Source organism: Lipotes vexillifer, unplaced genomic scaffold (assembly GCF_000442215.2).
Source record: "Lipotes vexillifer unplaced genomic scaffold, Lipotes_vexillifer_v1.1 scaffold195, whole genome shotgun sequence".
NCBI lineage: Eukaryota > Metazoa > Chordata > Mammalia > Artiodactyla > Lipotidae > Lipotes > Lipotes vexillifer.
In genome coordinates, this window is record NW_006799532.1 from 1,626,926 (window position 1) to 1,648,268 (window position 21,343).

Consider the following 21,343-nt stretch of genomic DNA (forward strand, 5'->3'; position numbering starts at 1 on the left):
ACTTTTTTTTTTTTTTTTTTTTTTTTTTTTTTAATGGGGCCATTTTCCTAAACTATTGTTTCGGAACATCAACACTAAACTTAACATGGCAGAATCTAAATAACTGAGGCATAGAGAAATTTAATGATGGACCACTGGCATCTGTGTCAGCAAGAAAAAAAAATACTGGTTTTTACAACTTACTGTCTTCCTCAAATTACCTAGCATTTGCCTTTAATTTTTATGCTTTCTGAATGCAAAACCTTTTCCCCTCATTGTATACTCTTGTTTTCTTTATTAAATTCCTGCCTCAGTGGAATATCAAACACTTTTCCAATTGGAAATAAAAGGGCACTGCAGGCTACAATGGGATATTCTCTTTGATTTCTTCCCAGGCATAAGAGTTACAAATTAATTTAACTTCACAGAGCCTCTGTCTGTATCCTCAGTTTCAAGCTAACCTACTGTCCACCTGCTGGCTGCTTAGCCATCCCCCATCTAGTTCTGTTTTAGGAAATTCAGCAGGTACCATGTGTTTTCAAACAAAAGTAGGTACCCTAATATATGCTCTGAGCCAAAAATTCCACAAAACTCCTTCTAAATCTTTTAGAGTGTCTTTCATTAAAAACCAGCCTAATCCACACGGATCACAGGACTCTGAATTTATTTAATAAAAAACGAAATCTCCATCTGGCCAAAAGCCAAGGAGCTTTGAACAGAGAGGAAGAAGGGAGGCATTTCTCAGAAGCTCTAGGATTCTATTACTTTCCTTCCTTGTTTACACCAATTCAGTGCTAAAAATGGCATTCCCTGTCTGTAAATACTCCTACATCTGTTCATATTTCCTCTTTCCTTCTCCATGTACACACACATACTGCTATTTGTAGTTAGAGTTTGGAAGAAGAAAGGGAGTGTCTATTCCTATCATTGGCATGTGGTTATATCCCTTCTGTCTCACAGGCAAATTTTGAGTCTATCAGTTTCATTTTACAGCAGATCTGAAGGAAGTGATTTTTCTTTTACAGAATGATTTTTTTTTTTTAATTTTACAGCTGACAGTAGAATCCCAGAAAACAAATGTTGCCATTATGCTGTGTCAAAGTTAGTTTAGGGAACCTAGAAACCTTCATAATTTATATAAATGCATAAAGCAGCACTTATAACTTTCCAGAAAAGTAATGGATTTGTTATTCTCTCATTTTTGATAAAGAACCAAAAGTATTCAAAATATTTCCTCTTTGGCCAGTGTTGAATAAATGAAGTTGTGCCCATAACTCTTGACTAAATGTGTCTTCTTTTATGCTCGAGGAATAAACTGATGTCCAATAGGACCAAAGAAGAAAGTTCTACCAGTTCTTTCATTAATTTTTGTGACTTTTGCACTCATAGGTTATGGGTTTTGCTTCCACACACCCCTGGAGAAACCCTCTTGTTTGTGTATGAAACAGGGAAGACTACCTGACCCTTCCATCACCCACCCAGGGCTGCTTAATGTCATATTCCTAGGAAATTCAGAACTGACCATATGTCAGCCCAGTAGACTCAGGAAAAGACAAGCTCTCTCCTTTTCAAGAAATGTTTATTCCTCCTTGTGGATGGCAATCTCAAACATATTGTGTGAAATAGAAAATTTCATTGAGGGAATGAAATTTAAGATTAGATAGTATAATCAATATCTAAGCTCACTGAAGGTCAAGGATGAACATAGATAAACTAGTGGATTTGGTGAAGGAGAGATCACTGGTGACATTAGAATGATAGACTTGGCAACAAAAATGTCATAGATCTCCCAGTATTCCAAGTACTTTCAACTTGGAATCCTGGACCTTGTTGATCACCCTCAAAATAGCACTGGGAGATGAAGATTTATTCTTAGCAGATTCAAAAAGCAAACAGACGTTGTCTACGTGTTGTCTTACATATCCACAGTAAATCAGCTTAGATTTGCTAACATATCAGACTTTGTTGCATTTAAATGGGATTTCATCAACTCTGTGTGAAACACTGGTTATCTCAGTTATCTTGCATTGGCTAAAAGACCTAACTTACAATAACTAATTCATATAATATAACATGCTTGTCCACTGGTTTCTGTGCTCTGCCCAGCTCAGGCTCCCCAAAAAGACTGGATAAAGTTATCATATGAGGGGAGGGGGGCAAATCATGACATGGAACTTGGTCAGTTCACTTCCTGGGCAGTCAATTTATACAATAAAAAGTATTAAATCTGCTTTTGGTCTGTTTTCTATAACAATATAAACTGACTTTAAATTTTTTAAAAAAATATAAATGTAAACGTCTCCTATTTTATGAGATTGATTTTTGACCTTTAATTGTTGTATTTTAGCATATGGCCTCGTGGTTTTGAAAAATTAGAATTTGTCTTGCAAAATTCTACTCTTAAACATTGCAATTATAGAGGCAGAATTGTGGATGAATGTGGATAAAATAATAAAAGAGATCCTCGGTACTGAGATTTGGGAAGGCTGATCTAGTCCAACTTCTAAACAGCTAAGGAAACTAAGGATTTTAGAGGATTAAAAGAATCGGCAATGACTAACAAAGATAAGATATTAAGAAGTCTTATTTATTGGTTAACTCATTTCTAAGCCAGTGTCTGTTGCGATATTTCATATGGCCAAAGAAATGATGTTGACAGAGAGGTAAGGGTGAAAATCACGTATCCATGAGTTACTAGAGAGGAAATAGTTGCAGGATACTCTGACTTCTAACAGATGTGAAAAGGAAATGAAGAAAATAAAGAGTACTATGGATAAATAGCACAAAACATGTAATTAACTACCACTAGGTCAATGAATACTCTGATATCCAGAATCAAAGTCAGGTAACTTCATAAAAGAAAAATAATCTTGATATGAGAATCAAAATCTTTAAAAGTGGAATTTCTAAGATGCCAAAGTAATTATGATAGTTACTAAGGACTTAGCAATTCTAGGCATTATACTTGGCCCAAACAATTGCAGCCTCATAACCACCCTATGAAATTGTATGAAATTACACTCTACATTTTGCAAGGTTAATAAATTAAGATTTAGATTAAGTAATTTGCTCTAATTGCACAACTTGCAAGTGGTGAAATTGAGATTTGTACTTTGGTATCAGACTCCATGCTTTTCACACTTTTATCATAATAATAATTCAAACTGGGAATTTAAAATATTAATTAATTGATCAATATGAACCAAATCCATGGAAATGATAGATGACAGTCCACATGCTAACCCCTTCATGCAATCTGGATTACATCTAATATAATATTTATTAGGAAACACAAACTTCACATGGTTTAAAGGCACTATGGTCTGTTACTTTATTCTTTTCTAAATACAGATAAGAGAGAAGCAGAAGAAATCATTTTATCCAACTTGGATCTATGAAAGACCAAGTGTGTCCTGTTTATAGCATGGCATAGGAAATAGTTTTAGTCAAAACTAGCCTAAAGAAGGAAAGCAAACTATGGGAAAATCCTTCAAAGCAGAGAAAAACATTAAGTACAATACAAAACTATCAGGTAATACAGTAATGTGATTTGCTCTTCACTTCCCTGTTTCTGTTTTTCTAAGTGTGTTTTATGCCATTGAATCCATTGTTCAAAAACCTGTAAGGATCCCCGATCACGAATAAAGTGAATAGAATCAAGTTTAAATTCCTAGACATGGGACTCAAGGTTCTCCATAAGGCAGGTTCAGCTTCTAACTCCAGATTGATCACCTGCTGTTATCATTCTACAAATGGTTATCTCCTGATGACCTACAAAAGTAATCTCTCTAAAGACTTTGCAAATTTTCTACCTAGAATTGATGCATCCCTTGTCTGTGTTGATTTGGAACTAGAGATATTTACATAAATTTACCATTCCCTGCCTTATATTAGTCATATGGCTATGAATTAACTGTCTGGCTCGATGGTAAATTTCAAAACAAAGAATATTTCTTTGTTTTCCTCTACAGATTATTATTCTGTAGAAATTATACAAATAAATGGTAGGAAAGTGTAATTAGCTTTGAAATACAAGTAATATTTAGTCAAACTAAAAAGTTTAATGCATCCATTGGTTAATAATAAATTCTTAGAGATGAACATATTCTGAAACTCTATTAAAACCAAAAAAACACAGTTTTCCTTTTAAATAATATGCCTTTGGGGATGGTTTCTATTAAAATTTATTCCAATAAAAAATAAATATTATAGAGAAAAATCACTCAAAATATATTTTAGTCCAACTTATTCCATTAAAAGCCAATGTCTCTAATTACATAGATATTTAGTTCGTCTATCCATGATCCAGAATCATCTAATTATAGTTAAACAAATGAACAGCAGATTGAATTACCAATTGATCAATTCAATTAGGCCATTAAGAAAACTGAAATCAGAGTTCCAGTGTATGGGCCAGTTATTTTAGTCAACCTAGTGCCCAAAGCAGATTTATAATTCATCAATTCAGTCTACTGTTTGGCACTCAGACATGATGAGATCTGAATAAAGCGGACCTGACGATCACTATGGCTGTTTCAATCCCTGCTACATTCTCCATCACAGACAATGAGACATCTTAAACCACCTCAACTCTTCGTGTTTTGTAATCAATATTTCAAAAAAAAAATCCTTTACAATAATTTAATAGTAACTTCCTCTGTTAAAAATATATAATTCCCCATAATTTTGTCTTCAAACATTAATCAACAAATTAGTTACCAATTTTTCTACATTTTAAAGAAACAAATAATTATTCATTTAATCTCGAAAATATACAATGTTATGAGAAAAATCTCTTTAAAAAATTTGTAATTTAATTTGAGTACAATAACGCCACTACCCTGCTCCTAATCTCAGGAAAAGTGCCACTACATAGCTTCATCTGAGGGTGGACTCCATCCCCTCCCTCTTGAGGCACATCTGATATGTCTCCAAGACCTGTCCTTAATATCTCCCCACCCATCTTCATTTCTGAATCCTTTCTGATACCACTTTAGTAGCAGCTTTTGATCATTTCTCTCCAGAATTAATGCTGTACATTCTACCTTATCTTTCTTCCTTCAGTTTATCGTCCTTGCTTCCAATTTCTCCTCCTTCAACACTTCCTATGCCCTATGACCCAGTTAAAAAGAGTGCATGCAGTTCCTCTGAATGTGTGCAGTTCCTCTGAAAAACTTTTACCTCTAGTTTTCTCTGTGTTTTGCCGATGCGGTTCTTTCCTCCTGGTGTAGTCTTCTCTTGGCCTAGCTACGACTTGTTCTTCAAGTTCTCTCTTATGTAAGGGGATGGCACTCTGTATTTCTCCTTTCAAAGAACGGTCTACTTGCTTTATCTATTTCACCCACTAGACAACCGTTTGCGGGGTCATTATCTTTCAACTTTGTATTCCTAGTAACCTGTGTGATGACAGGTACATAAGATTCACTCAAAAGCTTGTTGAGGGGGCTTCCCTGGTGGCACAGTGGTTGAGAGTTCACCTGCCAATGCAGGGGACACGGGTTCATGCCCCGGTCTGGGAAGATCCCACATGCCGCGAAGCAGCTGGGCCCATGAGCCATGGCCGCTGGGCCTGTGCATCCGGAGCCTGTGCTCCACAATGGGAGAGGCCACAACAGGGAGAGGCCCGTGTACCGCAAAAACTGCAACTCCTTGCTGGAAGACAGCATTTCGAAACAACTATTTGATTCTTAAAATCTGAATTTAATAAGTCTCTGTTACTTGGTGATATTAGACACCTGATACATAAAAGAGGCAACCTGAAATGTATTCTACATAAACTTGAATAAGGGCATCAAATTACATATTATTTAGAAATGGATAACTCTCCACACATATGCATACAAATGAAAATACTCTCTTTATGAACTGTGGTAAAAACAAGTGTTGAACAAAGTTGCAGAACTTCAAATTGGCATTTATGTTTCAAACTAAAGGGAAAATAGATAAGTTCATCAGTCAACATGACATGTAAATTGCCATGGAAGAATGTATTTTTTTTAAAGAGTGGTAACCATATACGTACCACTTTAATGCTTCTAAGTCATGTTAATAATATGATGGATTTCTATTTTAACTGTGTCTATCTTACCCTATTAAATACATGTTACAATAGAGAAAAGGTAATATACCTGTGCAGTTATGACTTCCTCAAACTGGTACTTATAGAAAGTGGAAACTGATTCAGAAAGGATTAGCACGATTTTAAAAATGAGGAAACGTTAAATGGCAACTAAAAGAAGCTGGGATTGAGCATTTATTCATTCATTTAATCTCTAATCATTTAATCTTCTCTCACTCAATTTTGTACTTGTTGTGCATTTGTGAATTTGACCTCTAAACCAGTTTGCAAACGCTGGGATAAATGGGACAAACATGGTCTTCCAACAGGTCCTTTATGTGGTCAACAATATACAATACAGGATTAATCAAGTATGCTAATAACGTGTGTGTGTTTATTACCTTAGCTCGTAACTCCTTTGTGAAGTTTATACTTGAATTCACAGAACTTTGAGAACAATTCTCATTAGATGTAGTGATTTAAAAAAAAAATACGAGTTTTCATTCAGGTAAGTAATACCCACACACCTCCAAAGTACAATGACATATTCTTGACTTTAGCCAAATTAACAATATGAAATTTAGCTTTAAATAAATCTCCATGGATTACAATGCAAATGTGTTTTGCAAACTGAAGAAATGAATGTAAATGGTGATTTGATGATTATATCTCTGTGCCTTTCAAATGTTTCCATTTCATATTTAATATTTAATTAGTCCAACTTTATCCCTTAATACCACTGGAAAACAGACTTTTCGGTCGTATTAAGATAGTCAAACATATTCTTGCCAATTTTCTACGTGGCTTACCTGGGCTTCGCATCTGATTGACTCAGATGCATTATTAAGGGTATGTGAATATAAATATTTACAATTTTTGTGCATCTAATGGATGCGTAAATAAATGCATGTACGTGTTGGGAATAAATGCTGCATTTGCATCTTTCACTGTCTAGAGGATGGAAGGCAACAGTGTCGCTGATGGTTATTGACACATTTAAGTCAGTATCCCTGTGACTAACAGAGGAGAGAATACACCAAAGGGTTAGAAGCAGTTTTAGAGATGTCCTAATTAAGGTCTCTGGAAACTTTCAATCACATTGCCAGTCTGCATTTGGAATGACTTGGGGATGTTACCCTCTACCTAGCAGAAGGACTTGTGACCACTACATACAGAATGTGGAGACAAGAGCCAACGCCAGTGCTTTGACAGCGAGTCTGTTACAATTACTCAAGTGTTGCCTTCTTTGTGGTTCTCACAAATGAGTCTAAATAAACCCTACAAGTAAAATTAAATGAGAAAGTATTGATAGATATTACAGAGATGTAAGATAGTAGCAGTTATTGGAAGAGATCTTAGAAAATATCCATTCTGATCTCTGATTATTTAGGAGAGAAAAATGAGGCCAGAGTCTCAGAGATTTTCCAGGGAAGAGAAAGGGAGATAACAGATGGAGAGAAACATTTTCCTTATCATAATATCGATCACACTTTATTGTAATTACTCGTATGTCCAAGTTCACCCAGAATTCTATATAAGCCAGGCTCTGTGTCAGTCTTAGTCATTGCTGTATCCCTAGTACTTAGCACAATGCTTCTCAGAAATGAGTGTATGAATGGATAAGCAAATGAATGTTCAATATGAAGCTGGGGAAGGCTCTTATCCTTGCTAAGCCTCACCTTCATCCTCTGGAAATGGGGATAACAATAACTACCTCTTAGACTATTACCAGAGGAGAATCAAATAACATAAAAATGCTTAGCAATGGGCTTTGCACAAAGAAGCACTCATTAACTATTAATGGAATGAGTGAGTGAATGAAGCCAAATATAAGGAAAATACCTGTTTCTGTTGTACCAGAAAGTTCAACTATAAACCATGGAAAGGTAAGAAAAGCTTTTGGCATACCCTCATCTATTAATGGTTCATTTAGAAAAGAAGAAAAATATATACAACTCAACGCAATACACAATACAGAACTTAAAAACAACTACTAAATATGTGTTAAAGGAAAAATTGCTCAAACAACTCTAGAAAATATAATTCTGAACAGAATAAAGAACACTAATCTTATCAGCAATACCTGATAAGATTCTCACTTCTGCTTCATTTCCTGTTCTTGAGCTGGCTGGATTCCGGGCTAAGCATCGATAGATTCCAATGTCTCCCAGTTGAAGTCTACTGATCTGCAAGGCTCCAGAGGGCAAGACCACCACGCGGGAGTCGCCCAGGATGGGAGTCAGGTCTTGTTGGTTTTTCTGCCAGTGTATGGTTGGCATCGGCTCCCCAATGACTTCACACTTGAGTAGCACTGTGTCGCCCATGAAGGCAGTGACAGATTCTGTCTGGGAGAGGAACCTCAGTGGTCCTAGGAGAAACACAAAGAACAAAGGGTAAATCTTTCAGAGGAGGCACAATAGTCACCAAATAAAAAATCACACCTGTATTCTTCTTAGAAAATTGTATTCTATAAAGCATCTTCTCAAAATACATCTCGTTTGCTCTTCACGTTTTACCACATTACGTCTGGCCCAACAGTAGTTTCCGTGACTAAAAAATGATAAAGATGTTGCCATTAACCTCTAGAATCTGTTTTGTTTTTATTGGGTAATAAAACAGCCTTATAAAACAAACAAAGCAGGCAAGATCATCCTAATTTTATGCATGAGGAAACTGAGGTTCACAGCAGTGAAATTCCACATGCATTCACACAGTTACTACAATGTAATCCTGCCAAGGGGACGTGGTTCTTCCAAATTCTCATCCTATGCTCTTACTGTTAGCCAACTTTGGACAAAGGACTATGAAGTTATGGGGATTTATGAAGGACTGGCCATATGACATAACCCAGCGCAGTTTCAACAAAGATGAGTCTTGAAATTACAGTAAAAAAGAACAATCTTTCATGGGCTGACTCCTTAAGGTAAATGATCATCAGTATTTGCCAGTTATAGCTGTGGTGAAATGAAAAAATGCTTAAGTTGGAATTAGACTAGTTTGTGTTTCTAGTCTGGCTGGGCCACCTACTCTGTGTGAGTCCTTTGGTAACTTGTTTCATTTCATTTCTTTGGGCTATAAAATGGGATAGTAGTGAATTCAACAAATACAACTACTATGATGTTCATTTGAAATAACATGTAAAAAAGATGCATCCATATGGATGATTAGGCAAAGGTAGGAGAAAATGAAAAGACAAACGAATAAATAAACTGGCTATCACTGAGCATGAAGGATGGTGAGAGAGAAGCCTCCTCCATCATGATGCTGTATATGAGAAGAGGGTAGAAGATATTTGGAGCCTGCCCTCTTGGACCCCCTTTTACGAACAGATGGATATTTGTGACCCTCGTTCTTTGACCGTGAAAACATTTTTTGTGATTACAAACAAACGTATTTGAATGAATTATGTCACCATTGATGGATCATTGGCAATTTTACTTTCTAAAGTTAATCCAATTAACTAATTTTAATTTCTTGATTTGTGTTCTATTCATCACAGTTATATTCCAATATCTTAATTTTACTGGATTTGGTTTCCCTGTATGTGCATTTCACAATAAAATTTGATTCATTCATCAGTTTGGGTTTCATGTCAAGTTTTTCTGATCATATTTGCATTACTGCGATTTTTATTTTATAGATCTATTATAAGTAGGTCAAAGTTTCCTAGGTCTCAGTTTAAATTTTGTCAAGAAACTTTCTACCAATATTTAGTCAATAACAAATTCTAATGTGTTTAGTTTTAACTACTGTTAGGTTTATTTGGGGTCCATTAATTCTCACAAACCTAACTTTCCCTATAATCTGATAAAAATTTTGCTGGAGTGGAAAGGGCAAAGGCAAAATGACCTAGGTTAAAACATCATAATTTAATATAAGAGACAATCAGAAATGCTGTAGACAAGTCTCATACCCTAGGCTAAGGTAGCATTTCATGTCCCTTTCAGGGATTAGTCTTTTGAGCCACAGGGTAACTGAATCTATGAAAAAGGAAATTACATCAGTATCACATACGGAATAGATTTAAGTTGCCAAAGATGGTCTACCACTCACTACCGCCACACTCATAAACAGACCTACAGACCCGGAGATGTGGCATCATGGTTTAGCAAGGACAATTGATTCTAGACCATAGAGAAATATGAATTTTGATGCATATGTTAATTTATCAATGGAAATATATCCTACACTTAGGTATTAAAATTACTCATCTGGAATCTAGATCCATGGAGCTATCTGTCTCAACAGTACAGATGTGTCTACAGTGGGAGCAAACCACATGCCTACTTTTATTCTTCTCATTTAGTTAACTGGAAGTAATCTATAACTATGCTGGATCCACCACCGAATGAAGACCAAAAGGAATCCATTAACTTGTGCCCTAGCTCATTGTTCAAAGTCCAATTTCCAGGCTGTTTGTAGCGTATAATCTTGAGTGTATTCAAAAGAAGCCACATTAATCTACTACTGATTGGCTTTGGTATGGATTTAAAGCATATACTTGAACAGCAAATGGTTTATATATACTACACAAGGCAAATCTGCAATGGGTAGTGTCCAGATGTTGTGACGGTTACATACGTCAAGATATTTTTCAAATATGTTTCTGACTTGTTTCCTTAATGGTTTTTTTCTTGGTCTTCACATCCCTAGCATTTTATTTTATAGTTAAGGAAACACCGTTGGGAGTAATTTACCCACACATAAAAGTTATACATTTTACACAAAGGAGGTAAGAATAAAATATTTTTGATAGGTTGATAAAACATCTGGATACTTCTATATATTCAGATATATGGTCCTGTACAAGTTACATACACTGGATAAAATTCTAAATATGTATTTTACATCTGAATGTCTGTGGTATTCACAAAATTCACCTAAAGAGTTCTAGAGCACAGAATAAAACATAAAATGAAAGAGTAAGTCAAAATGATACTCAACAGTTGGTTCCTTTATATAAACTTCATCTAGCTGGAAGAATCACAGATGAGGCATGAGATTATATATTTATATAATTGGGCTTAATGGAGTTGGCTCTTGTTCCACATGCTTAATCACTATGGTTATTTTAGATCTTAATAAACAGGGGGTTGGAATTACCTCTTAAAATTTAATGACACAGTGTTTGAAAACTTCAAATAGTTGATTATTTGATATAGTGAGAAATTATAAACATGATTTGTAGCTTTTTCTTTGTGTCTCTACAAAGGAAACCCCAAGCATCAAAAAGAAATTCTAGGTTTACGAGGTTCTATACGGCTTGAATTAATGCTTCCAGTATTGTGCCATCTTTGAGCACTCTTATCTCATGGTCGTGCAACAAACCAGCAACAGTATTAAAAGAAGAAGTTATAGGCTATCAACTTAGTACTATATTTTCAAGGCAGAGTATGAGCACCTACTTATGAATGTTAAACTCACTGTAACTCATAAGAACGAAATACAGTGTTTTCATAAGAGTCATTTAAGGCTCTAATGCAATACAAAGATACAGGTATAATTTTAACTAGATCTTCATGAAAAATAGCTACCTGCTCATCAAGAGCCTGTTCATGGAAAAAGCCTGGTTCAACTCATTAGATCACATTTGACAGACTGTAATCATAACACGAATGGTATTCCTATCACTACTCTTTTCTTACCTAAATCCATTCTAAACATAGTCAAAAGAGGAGCGTTTCTAAATCACCAAAGTTTTTTGTTTTTTTTTCACTCAAGAAACTCTAACATTCCATTTTCTAATATTGTCTCATACCGTAAATCCTGGTACCCAAGAATCTAATACAGTGTTTCTTCCAGGCTCATCTTCCACAACTCCTACGAAAGAATTCTTGGATTTACTGAACAGGTCTATACCTGGCTCCCTCTTGATTGTATTTCTCATGAAATTTCCTCTTAAGAAGTATACCTTCTCCCCTAATATCTACCTATCAAATCTGTCATAATTCTTAAAGTACTAAGTCAAAAAAATCCTCTTTTCCTTAGTCTTACTTACCAGAAATCATCTCTTAATCTTTTGAATTTTCACAGAACTTATAACTTAAGATAGAATGACACAGTTGACTGTATAAATAAAAGGCTGACAAGTGTTTACATGTTTGTATATGTGCTTTTTCAGTCCACAGAATATATCAAATATCTACTGAAAGAAAAAAAAACACACATATTTACTGAGGTTCCATGTCTAAGTAGACTATTACAAGCATGAAAATTTTGATAACTGCATTTGAGTGTTGGTGTATCACTTTCTAACATATTCTGTGGCAGTTTAGGATGGTGAATAACACACCTGGGTGCCAGATTACCTGGGGGGTCACTTCTCTTTTTCATCATTTAGCCAGATCTTGGCCTTTTTTTTTTTTTTTTTTTTTTTACAGAATACAGATGTTCAAGGCCACCATAAAACCATAAACAGCGACTGATCATCTCTATCCATTAAAAAGATGCCTTTTTGGGTTTCCCTGGTGGTGCAGTGGTTGGGAGTCCGCCTGCCGATGCAGGGGACACCGGTTCGTGCCCCGGTCCGGGAAGATCCCACATGCAGTGGAGCGGCTGGGCCCGTGAGCCATGGCCGCTGAGCCTGCGCGTCCGGAGCCTGTGCTCCAAAACGGGAGAGGCCACAGCAGTGAGAGGCCCACGTACCGAAAAAAAAAAAAAGATGCCTTTTTCCCTTGGCATCAACCAACTGGACTGAATTCTAGGATGGGGCTTTTGGTGATTTTAGGAACCAAGTGGAACCTTTCTCTTCTCCTTGGGAATGTCCCACTTTTGGACAAGAACAGACAGGGGGTTTTTTGGTTTGTTTTTTTAATTGCTGCTCCTTGCCTCCATTTGATATCAGTTGGTAAACAGAGAAATGGTACCAAAACAAAATGAAACGAAAAACCCAAAGAACAAACAGAAAACCCTAAATCAACCCTCAAGGTTGAGTCTCAGGGTTTTATATATGACAACATCAATTCAACCCCCATGCAATGTGATTCCTTGGAGAGCTGCTGGATCCAGACCCATGACACAGGCGACCTGAGTTTTATCACTGACACTATTCTAAGCTCCTTTACAAATTAACTCCTTTAATACTAACAACAGCTCTTCAAGTATTACTGTTTCCACTTTATAGATGGAACTGGAGAGGGAATGAAACTCATTCAAATGTTTACATTATGTATGATGGTTTAAAAAAAGGTTTTGTCCTGAATGATACTTCTTAAAATACCCTATTTCCCCAAATCTAAGTGAAAATGTCCCCAAAGGAGTTTTTTGTTTAATGTAACAGTACTTTCTGTCTCTTCAACCCCCAAGTATCAGCAAAATACTAGAAAACTCTGTTTAGTAAGTATATTCTGCCCCAGACTGAATTTTTACAGACAAACTTCAGCCTAAAGTATTGTGCAATTAAAAATAGCACACAAACCTATGCTTGGTTGTTTCCATGGAGGCCTTTCATTATTAGCCTCGGGGAAAGTCTGTTTCCCAGAATGAATTATACTCAAGGTTCCTACCTTCACACCTAGCCTGGCCCAGGATTCTAAGACAGCTGGACTTGTTGGAAGTGTCTCATCCCAGCTAACTGACAGGTTTACACATCACTCGCACCTCTGTACATTAACAAAGACCAGCACCTATTAGTGCGGGGTCAGTTCAGGAACCATAATAAGGAAAGAACACGTTGTTTTACATATGGAAAGATCAGGCACACATATATGGGAACTCCATTTTATCCCCTGTCCCAGAAATGATAAACATAGACACTTATAACTTTTAACTTTTATAAACTACTAATAGTAAAAGTGCCTGGGCTTCAGCATCAGAAATTTTATTGGTGTTAACTATCCTAATTACAGTTGTATAATAAGCATTAAATGTTGTTAGCAAGAGATATACAGCCATTATGAGAGTACCGAGGAGAAATGGGTCTCACCCTGTTTATTTCGATTTTTGTAAAGGAGACTTCCTATTTCTCTAACACTAATTTTTATACTAAAAGCATTCATTAAGTGTCTATTTATATAGGTTACTTTGTCAAGTGTTACTCAAGGCCTGATAAACAGCCATAACTACAATTCTTTTCTAGAACTTTTACTCACTATACTATCAGGTGCTTAATTACCTGGGATTTCATAGTACCGACACAGTATCAGAATTCTCACTTCCTCAGAGGGGCCTCCCCCAAATCGAGATAGAACCAATTATTCCTGTATGTCCCCTTTGCAACATTTACTTCAATTATAACTTATTAACTGTGGAGTTCATTTAATAGCCATCTTCCCAGCTAATCTGTAAATTCCACAAAAGCAGAGCTGGTTCTATTTTATTCTGTACTCTGAGCACTTAGCACAATGCATGGCGTATAATCGTCCACCAAATATATGTCTAATGAGAAAGTATGTATGATTGGTCAGATAATTAGTTTAGGCGAATATCCCAGGCTCTTATACACTGGGAAGTCTAGGAAGAAGAGCGTAAAGAGAGGGAGAAAACAAGGATTTATTCAGGGAAAGTGAAAAAGAGCTGAGCCTAATAAGCATACAAAGTCAACCCAAACAGCCTTTCATTTGAAAAGATTGTGAGGGGGCGGCGGGGAGCGATGTCTAGCGCATCCATGAAAATTTTATCTAAGGCCTGTAAGTTTAAATTGTGAAACAGTGATATTTCGAATGAGATTTCCCCGTCTTCCTTCAAATCACTGTCCCCGGAAACAAAGTTAACAGTGGTCTCAGGACCAGCCCCCACCCAGCTGGGACAGGCAGGGCAATGGCTCCAGCCATCAATCAGGCTCTGGCCAATACAGATTTTTTTCAGGAGCTAGGCACAACCAAACTGTTGGCTGTCACCAGGGCAGTAGCAATGTTAACAGCAAAGCAGCAAACATTTTTCATTTGGGCTTTTCCTTTGTGATGCTAAGAAAAATGAGGTAGAAAATCACCATGGCAATGAAGGCAGAGCTGCTAAATCTGCAGGGACGTCAAAGTGTTACGCTCTGAGAATTAAAATAATGAGAACAATAGTCTCTCCGCGGTCTTCTACCCATGCACACACGCATCACATAGAGTAGGCGAAATCTTTCATTCAGATCCAGATAGTCAGAAAGTTTGGATTGCTTAGACATGCACTCCTGTTCATTTAATTCTAAGCTACTTTGCTTTTGAAGCAAAAGTGGAAATAAAGCATATTCCAGGTTTATGCCAGGGCTCGCCTCCTGGGAGGCCTCTCTTCCACCCACAACACCCTCAGACTGGGCCTGTTCCTTCTTTTAAATTTGAATCTCAAAATGGCACACTCTTCTGATTTGCCCTCCGGCCTCTTTGGCAGACTATCAGGGTCCACATCTCCTCCTATGGAAGGTCTAATTATTAAGTAATTAAAGTTCATTTAATAAAAACAGACATATCAATTGGGGGACAGACCTTGGGATTGGAAATCTCTCTTGCTTTTAAATATTCAGCAGTGTGGTAATATCCTGTAACCGCCAGAGAAGAGCTGAAGTAAATGCTTTGTTTGCTCCAAATTAAAGCCTCACAGCCACCTCCTTTCAAAGCCAGACCTTGTTTGCCCCCTTTTAATTTTCAAATTAGCTCAGGGGAAGAGAATAGACATAATCCAAAGAGAAGTTTTCTAGATCTGCTTGCTTTTCAGAAGCCAGAAGACCAATAAAGGGTTCTTAGAATATGTTATAAGCATATTTCCGTATGTCCCTCTGAGAGTTATCATTTCCCTCCTTATGTTTTCCCCCAGGTTTTTGTTTTTGTTTTAGCAACTTCATTTTCACTGGTGAAATTACAGACTCCTAGGTAGTTGGCTAAAGAGCCATGGCTGGAATATGGCATTGCAAAACAAGTCTAGGAAGTGTGTCTGTCGGGTACCGGCCACACTCCTTCAGTGTGCGATCTTATAAGAAACATCCATGTGGCCAATTAGTTGAACTCAGAAGGATGTAACAGAAGAAGTGTGAAAGGGAAAGAAAACTGTAGGCAAATTACACAGTCAGTTTGTCTGTCCAGCTCTGCACGATTAGCAGCACATAATGAACTCATTTCCTTGGCAAAACATAGTCAATGAGAAACGTCATCAAAGAAGTCTCTTTCAGAATCACGCTTGGGGTTTGTTCAATATAAATACTCTAAAGGGCTGGTATTTTCCCAGATCTCTGAAAACTTGACTAGACACAAGACTTAGAACCAAGTGGTCACTTTGGGACTGCTGTGAGTGATCAAGTGCCAGTGTGAATGCAGATCTATCCCTAATCTCATCAAGTAGCCTTGCTAGGTTCTTGGCCTTCAAATCTATGGAGCAGCAATTCGGGATTCTCCAAGTCATCCTTCTTAATAACATCCTTATGGCCTCTGGTAGCCAACGTGATACCTTTATAAGAATTGGAAAAGGGTGCCATCTTTGAAGGGATGAGTTTAAAAAGGTACCCCATGGGATTGGCTAGCAAATCCAGAGCTGGATTTCAGGCCCCACCTAACCTTCCCCCGGAGATTGTTTTCAGGTATGAACTACACCCACGTAACTAACAAAACTCTGTTGGCATCTCTTGACTTCATTATCTGCAATCAGTCAAGAATGATTTGGCTTGGCCCATCCATGTCTTTTGTTAACGCCAGGGTCAAACAGAGGCAGATTTTGGAAACATTTTTCTGGGTAGCATGTTAAAAGCTTTTTTTTTCATCCTTCTGAGCTATTATACAACATATATTTCCCAGCACAAGATTGAATAATGAAGTGAGCTTTACCACCTCTTCCTCAAACTCAAATGGTATTGTCTTCCTGGAGAGAGATTCTTCATAAAATCTAATCAAATTATATTGAACATCAATGCCATTATTGTACGTGAAGGTTAGAATAGAATCCTACTTCAAGGAAGAGCTAGATGGCATCCCCTGTACAGTGGCAGCTACATTTTCTCCTACCTGTATCATCATCTCTTTGATGACTGAAACTAGCCTTTTACCTGTATATATGTATTAAGCCAAATGGAAACTCATTCTCATAATGCAGACCAAACAAGAGTTGTTTGTTCGCTTGTTTTACTTTACTATAAGATTTTCTATAGGAATTCTTTGAAGGACAAACTTCTAATGTAGAAAAATGCTCATTAGTAATCAAAAACTGAAAGTAATATAGCACTTTAGCCTATTAAGGTTGCAATGATTTCAAAAAATTATGAACAGTAAGTCTGAAAGCATGAGTTGATATGCTACCTTTGAAAAGTGATTTGTCAACGTGCATCATAATAATTTAACCCAAGAACTCCACTTCTAGGACTCTTTCCACAAATATAGGAAGAAAAAGGTTATATATATACATACATACATATATACACACACAAACACACAATTATTCAGTACAGCATTATTTAAAATAGTGAAAAATAGAAAAAGTAAATAAATGAATCCCCCCCAAATAAATAAAAAAGAAAATAGTGAACAATAGAAACTGGGCTAATTGTACAATTGGTGATTTCTTAAGCAAATTATGGTATATCCACTGCACTTAACATTATATGACCATATAAAATTATGTTAATAAATATTTTTTAAAGGGAGAAAGTTATTTTTCTATTTTTTTTTCTAAAACAAGCACATCTTAAAATATACAAAAGGATATTTTGCTAATGATTCTAACCCTCTTTTTAGTGTATTATTCAGTGTGAATTGTATAAAACTATTCAGAGTATATCGATTTCATGAAGAGATGTTTACCTCCACAGGTTTTGACGATAACTTTATTGTCATTCTCTACTCTGCAGATAAAATTCTTATTACAAAACCTGAGATTGTTTTATAATCAATAGTTATGAAGAGTTTTACAGAATTCAGTCTCAGGCTTTCCATCAAGCTTAAATCGCATTATGCATGGCTAACAAACGGTCACAACATTCATGAAAGTTGATTATGAATGTGGCTAATATCTGTTAGGCCTACTTGTAAACTGTGCTTAACTCAAGGCAGGCAAATCATCCAAATAACAGAAAAGCAAGCTCTTAAAAGTTGTACGATATTTTGTTTTACATCATATAACTGTCACCAGCCCTTCCCTACTTTATCTATGTTCTCCTGATAACCCTGCCACAAAACCCTACCAGCACTGATTATGATCTTAAGGGAATTTCCAAAGTATGCTTTCATTCATTTATTCAGTCAGTCAATGTTGTGGCTAATTTTATTTGTGGATTTAAGTAGGCCATGGGGTGCTAAGATTTTTGGTTAAACATTATTCTGGATGTATCTGTGAGGGTGTTTCTGGATGAGATTAACATTTACATCAGTACACTGAGCAAAGCAGACTGTCCTCCCCAGTGTGGGTAGGGCTTATCCAATCCATCAAAGGCCTGAATAGAACAAAAAGGTGGAGTAAGAGAGGATTCATACTCTCTGCCTTTCTTTGAGCTGGGACATCGGGTTTCTCATGCCTTCAGACTGGGACTCAAACTGGAGTTTACATCGTCTGCTTTACCAGGTCTCCAGCTTGCCAAATGCAGGAGGACTTCTCAGCTTCCATAATCATGTGAGTTTCTCTGGAGAACCCAAACTAATACAATCAGTCAACATTTATTGGGCACCTCATATGTGGCAGGCATCATCCTAATTGCCTGAGAAATATAATTTTGAACGATCAATGCTAGCTTTTGTCAAAGGGCTTTTCTGGATTTTGGAAACCTAGAGGAGGAGTGTAAGATTCATATTCATCATATTTCTTGAGTGAAACATGGCAAAGCCCCAAAAAAGGGGAGCCCATAAGCAGAAAAACTTAGCAAGAGATTATCCAATGAGTTTCAAAGGTCACTGAAACAAGAATCCATCAGGTTATAACTGTTTCAAACTTTTAATTGAGCACATTATCCGAAGGATTAAATGATCTTCTAGCTGTTAATCTATTAACCCAGATGTTTATTTTTCTTATTACCAGTAGCTTTGATTGAATACATATTAGGCACTATATAATGTATAATATATAGTCTCTACGTGGCTGTAAAGTGCCCTACTGAAGTTCCCTGGCAACATTTTTCACTCTCAGTTTGTTAGATAGGATCACCCTCCTTTCAATATGAATGATGTTTTTCCTGTCAAAAATATGTGACTGAATCCTATATTCAAAACCTGTAGACACAGACCAAAGAAAGGAGAAACCTAAATGGAACAAGTTTTCAATAAAAGGAGGCAGAGGAGAGAGTACTTTCAGCTCAATACTTCTATTTCAGTATATAATTAATTAAAGCTTAGCTACTGATAACAGCTAAGATTCACATCAAATACATCAAAAGATTCAATTTTTTCTCTCATAATTCCAGTACTATTTTTTTCTTTTTTTTTTCCACCAGTATTATTTTTTCTCCCCACAAAATCCATCTGTAACATAAGAATCGAGGAACCCCAGCAGAAATAATCGTTTTGATTAAAAACTTCTGGTAAATTCATATAATTTAAATTTTGATTTGGAAGTACCTACTGGGAGAAAATTGGAGCTAATGAAACACATTTGCATGCTGTGCATTTGTACAATGAAAATGGAAAGTCAAAATATGTCTGCTTCATTGCTGAATGTGTATGATTTTCCACCTTCTCTACTAAGACCCTGAGGAAATCAAACTTTTTAAAGAATTACCAAAATTTTGTAGCTTGACCCAGGAAACAAAATATCCCTGATAGAATGAACTGTTCAAATGAAAAAAAAAAAAAAATGTCTGATGCCCAAATTCATGCTTTGGGATTTGTCTCACACTCACCTGAATCAATATCCACCACAAGAATCCGAAGTATTTATTGCAACATATCTTTCTGTACACCTAACCCCCAGCAATCATCTGGCTATAGAAGAATGTCAGTAAATTAGAGAATAGTAAATCATCCTTCCTGGAAATCTTTCAGTTGTAGAGTCATTTTCATGGGCCCAGTTGCATCATCTGATACTTGGACTGAGAATAAGGTGGGAAAAGGGCATGCGTGGGCAGTCAGAGAGAGATTTTCTTCCCTGCTCCTAAGGGACCAGGCATGGGGTACAGGTATGTGTGGTAGGAAGGAAAATACTCCTTCAGCATAGCATTAGTCTCAAGTATGAGAGTACTTACACACTTTTTATAGAACCAGGAATACCATTACTTCCAAGCTTGTTTATGATCTTTCCTGATCTCATGATCTTTGAATATAAAAAGAAGTATTCCTTAAAAAGCATGGTTCAATAAGTAGAAAATGAGCTTTGAAGAGCACTGGGTAAAAAGGAGCATAGCAAAAGATTAGACTGGATATGTCATATAATACAGATAATTCAGACACCTTATACCATCTTGGTAAGTTTGTATTTCATTTCAGTTACATTGAGAAGTTATTAAGGAATTTTGATCACGGAAATTACATGACTGGATATACATTTTTTGAAGACCATTCTTGTTGCTATGTAGAGGATAGTTAGTGGGGGTAGGTCAGAGGTGAAGGCAAGACTGAAAGCAGGAATCTTACAAACTTAACAGTAGTTGAAGTGAAAGAAAACTGGGTCTGTTTTGGGAAAGGCAGTGTCATGCTAGCCTTCTTTTGACTCCCCCCGCTGGGCCTGGAACACTTCCTTACCAAGAAATAAAAAGCTCACATAGCCTGTGCTGGCCTATCACCTTGGGTGAGGATATCTTTCCATTTCTTACTGAATGAATGTTCCTTTGTTCTGATTAGGACCCTCAGGCACATCCCCCATCTTCAGTATTTCAAACTCCACAGCAGGGTTCTGGGTTTTTTCTACTGTGGTGCAGAGGGGTGCAGGTAGACTGATTGCCCAGCATCAGCTTTGTGGGGAACACTCTGACCATGGGGGAACACTGCCCACTACTGGAGCTGAACGTGCTCTGTTTTTTCTATGTGAATAAAGCATTGTTCCAGCCAGTGCTTGGCCGTGTTGTTTTCCTTGGCAATTCTGATACCAAGACACAGTGGACAGAAGTGTCTGGAATCCTCCCCTGGGATTGATAACAGGTGCACAATGCTCTGTTCCACAGCTTGGGAAAGTGAGATAACAGAGAATAGAGAAAAAGAGAGATGCTGGATATATTCTGAGGCATAATCATAGGACCTGTTGAAGGTTGAGTGTGGGTTGTGAGGGAAAGGGATGGATCAAGAATAAGCCCTGGGGCTTCCCTGGTGGCGCAGTGGTTGAGAGTCTGCCTACCGATGCAGGGGACACAGGTTCGTGCCCTGGTCCGGGAAGATCCCATATGCCGCGGAGCGGCTGGGCCCGTGAGCCATGGCTGCTGAGCCTGCGTGTCCGGAGCCTGTGCTCCGCAACAGGAGAGTCCACAACAGTGAGAGGCCCGCG

At 37.0% G+C, this 21,343-nt stretch overlaps 1 protein-coding gene across 1 annotated transcript in view; it reads right to left on the reverse strand.

Annotated features, from left to right (window-relative positions):
* The window catches only part of DCC (DCC netrin 1 receptor), a 1,189,680-nt gene that overhangs the window by 645,816 nt on the left and 522,521 nt on the right, over window positions 1-21,343 (reverse strand). The window contains 1 exon segment of the mRNA XM_007471661.1: window positions 8,121-8,405. Within this exon segment, the coding sequence (XP_007471723.1) occupies window positions 8,121-8,405 (285 nt within the window).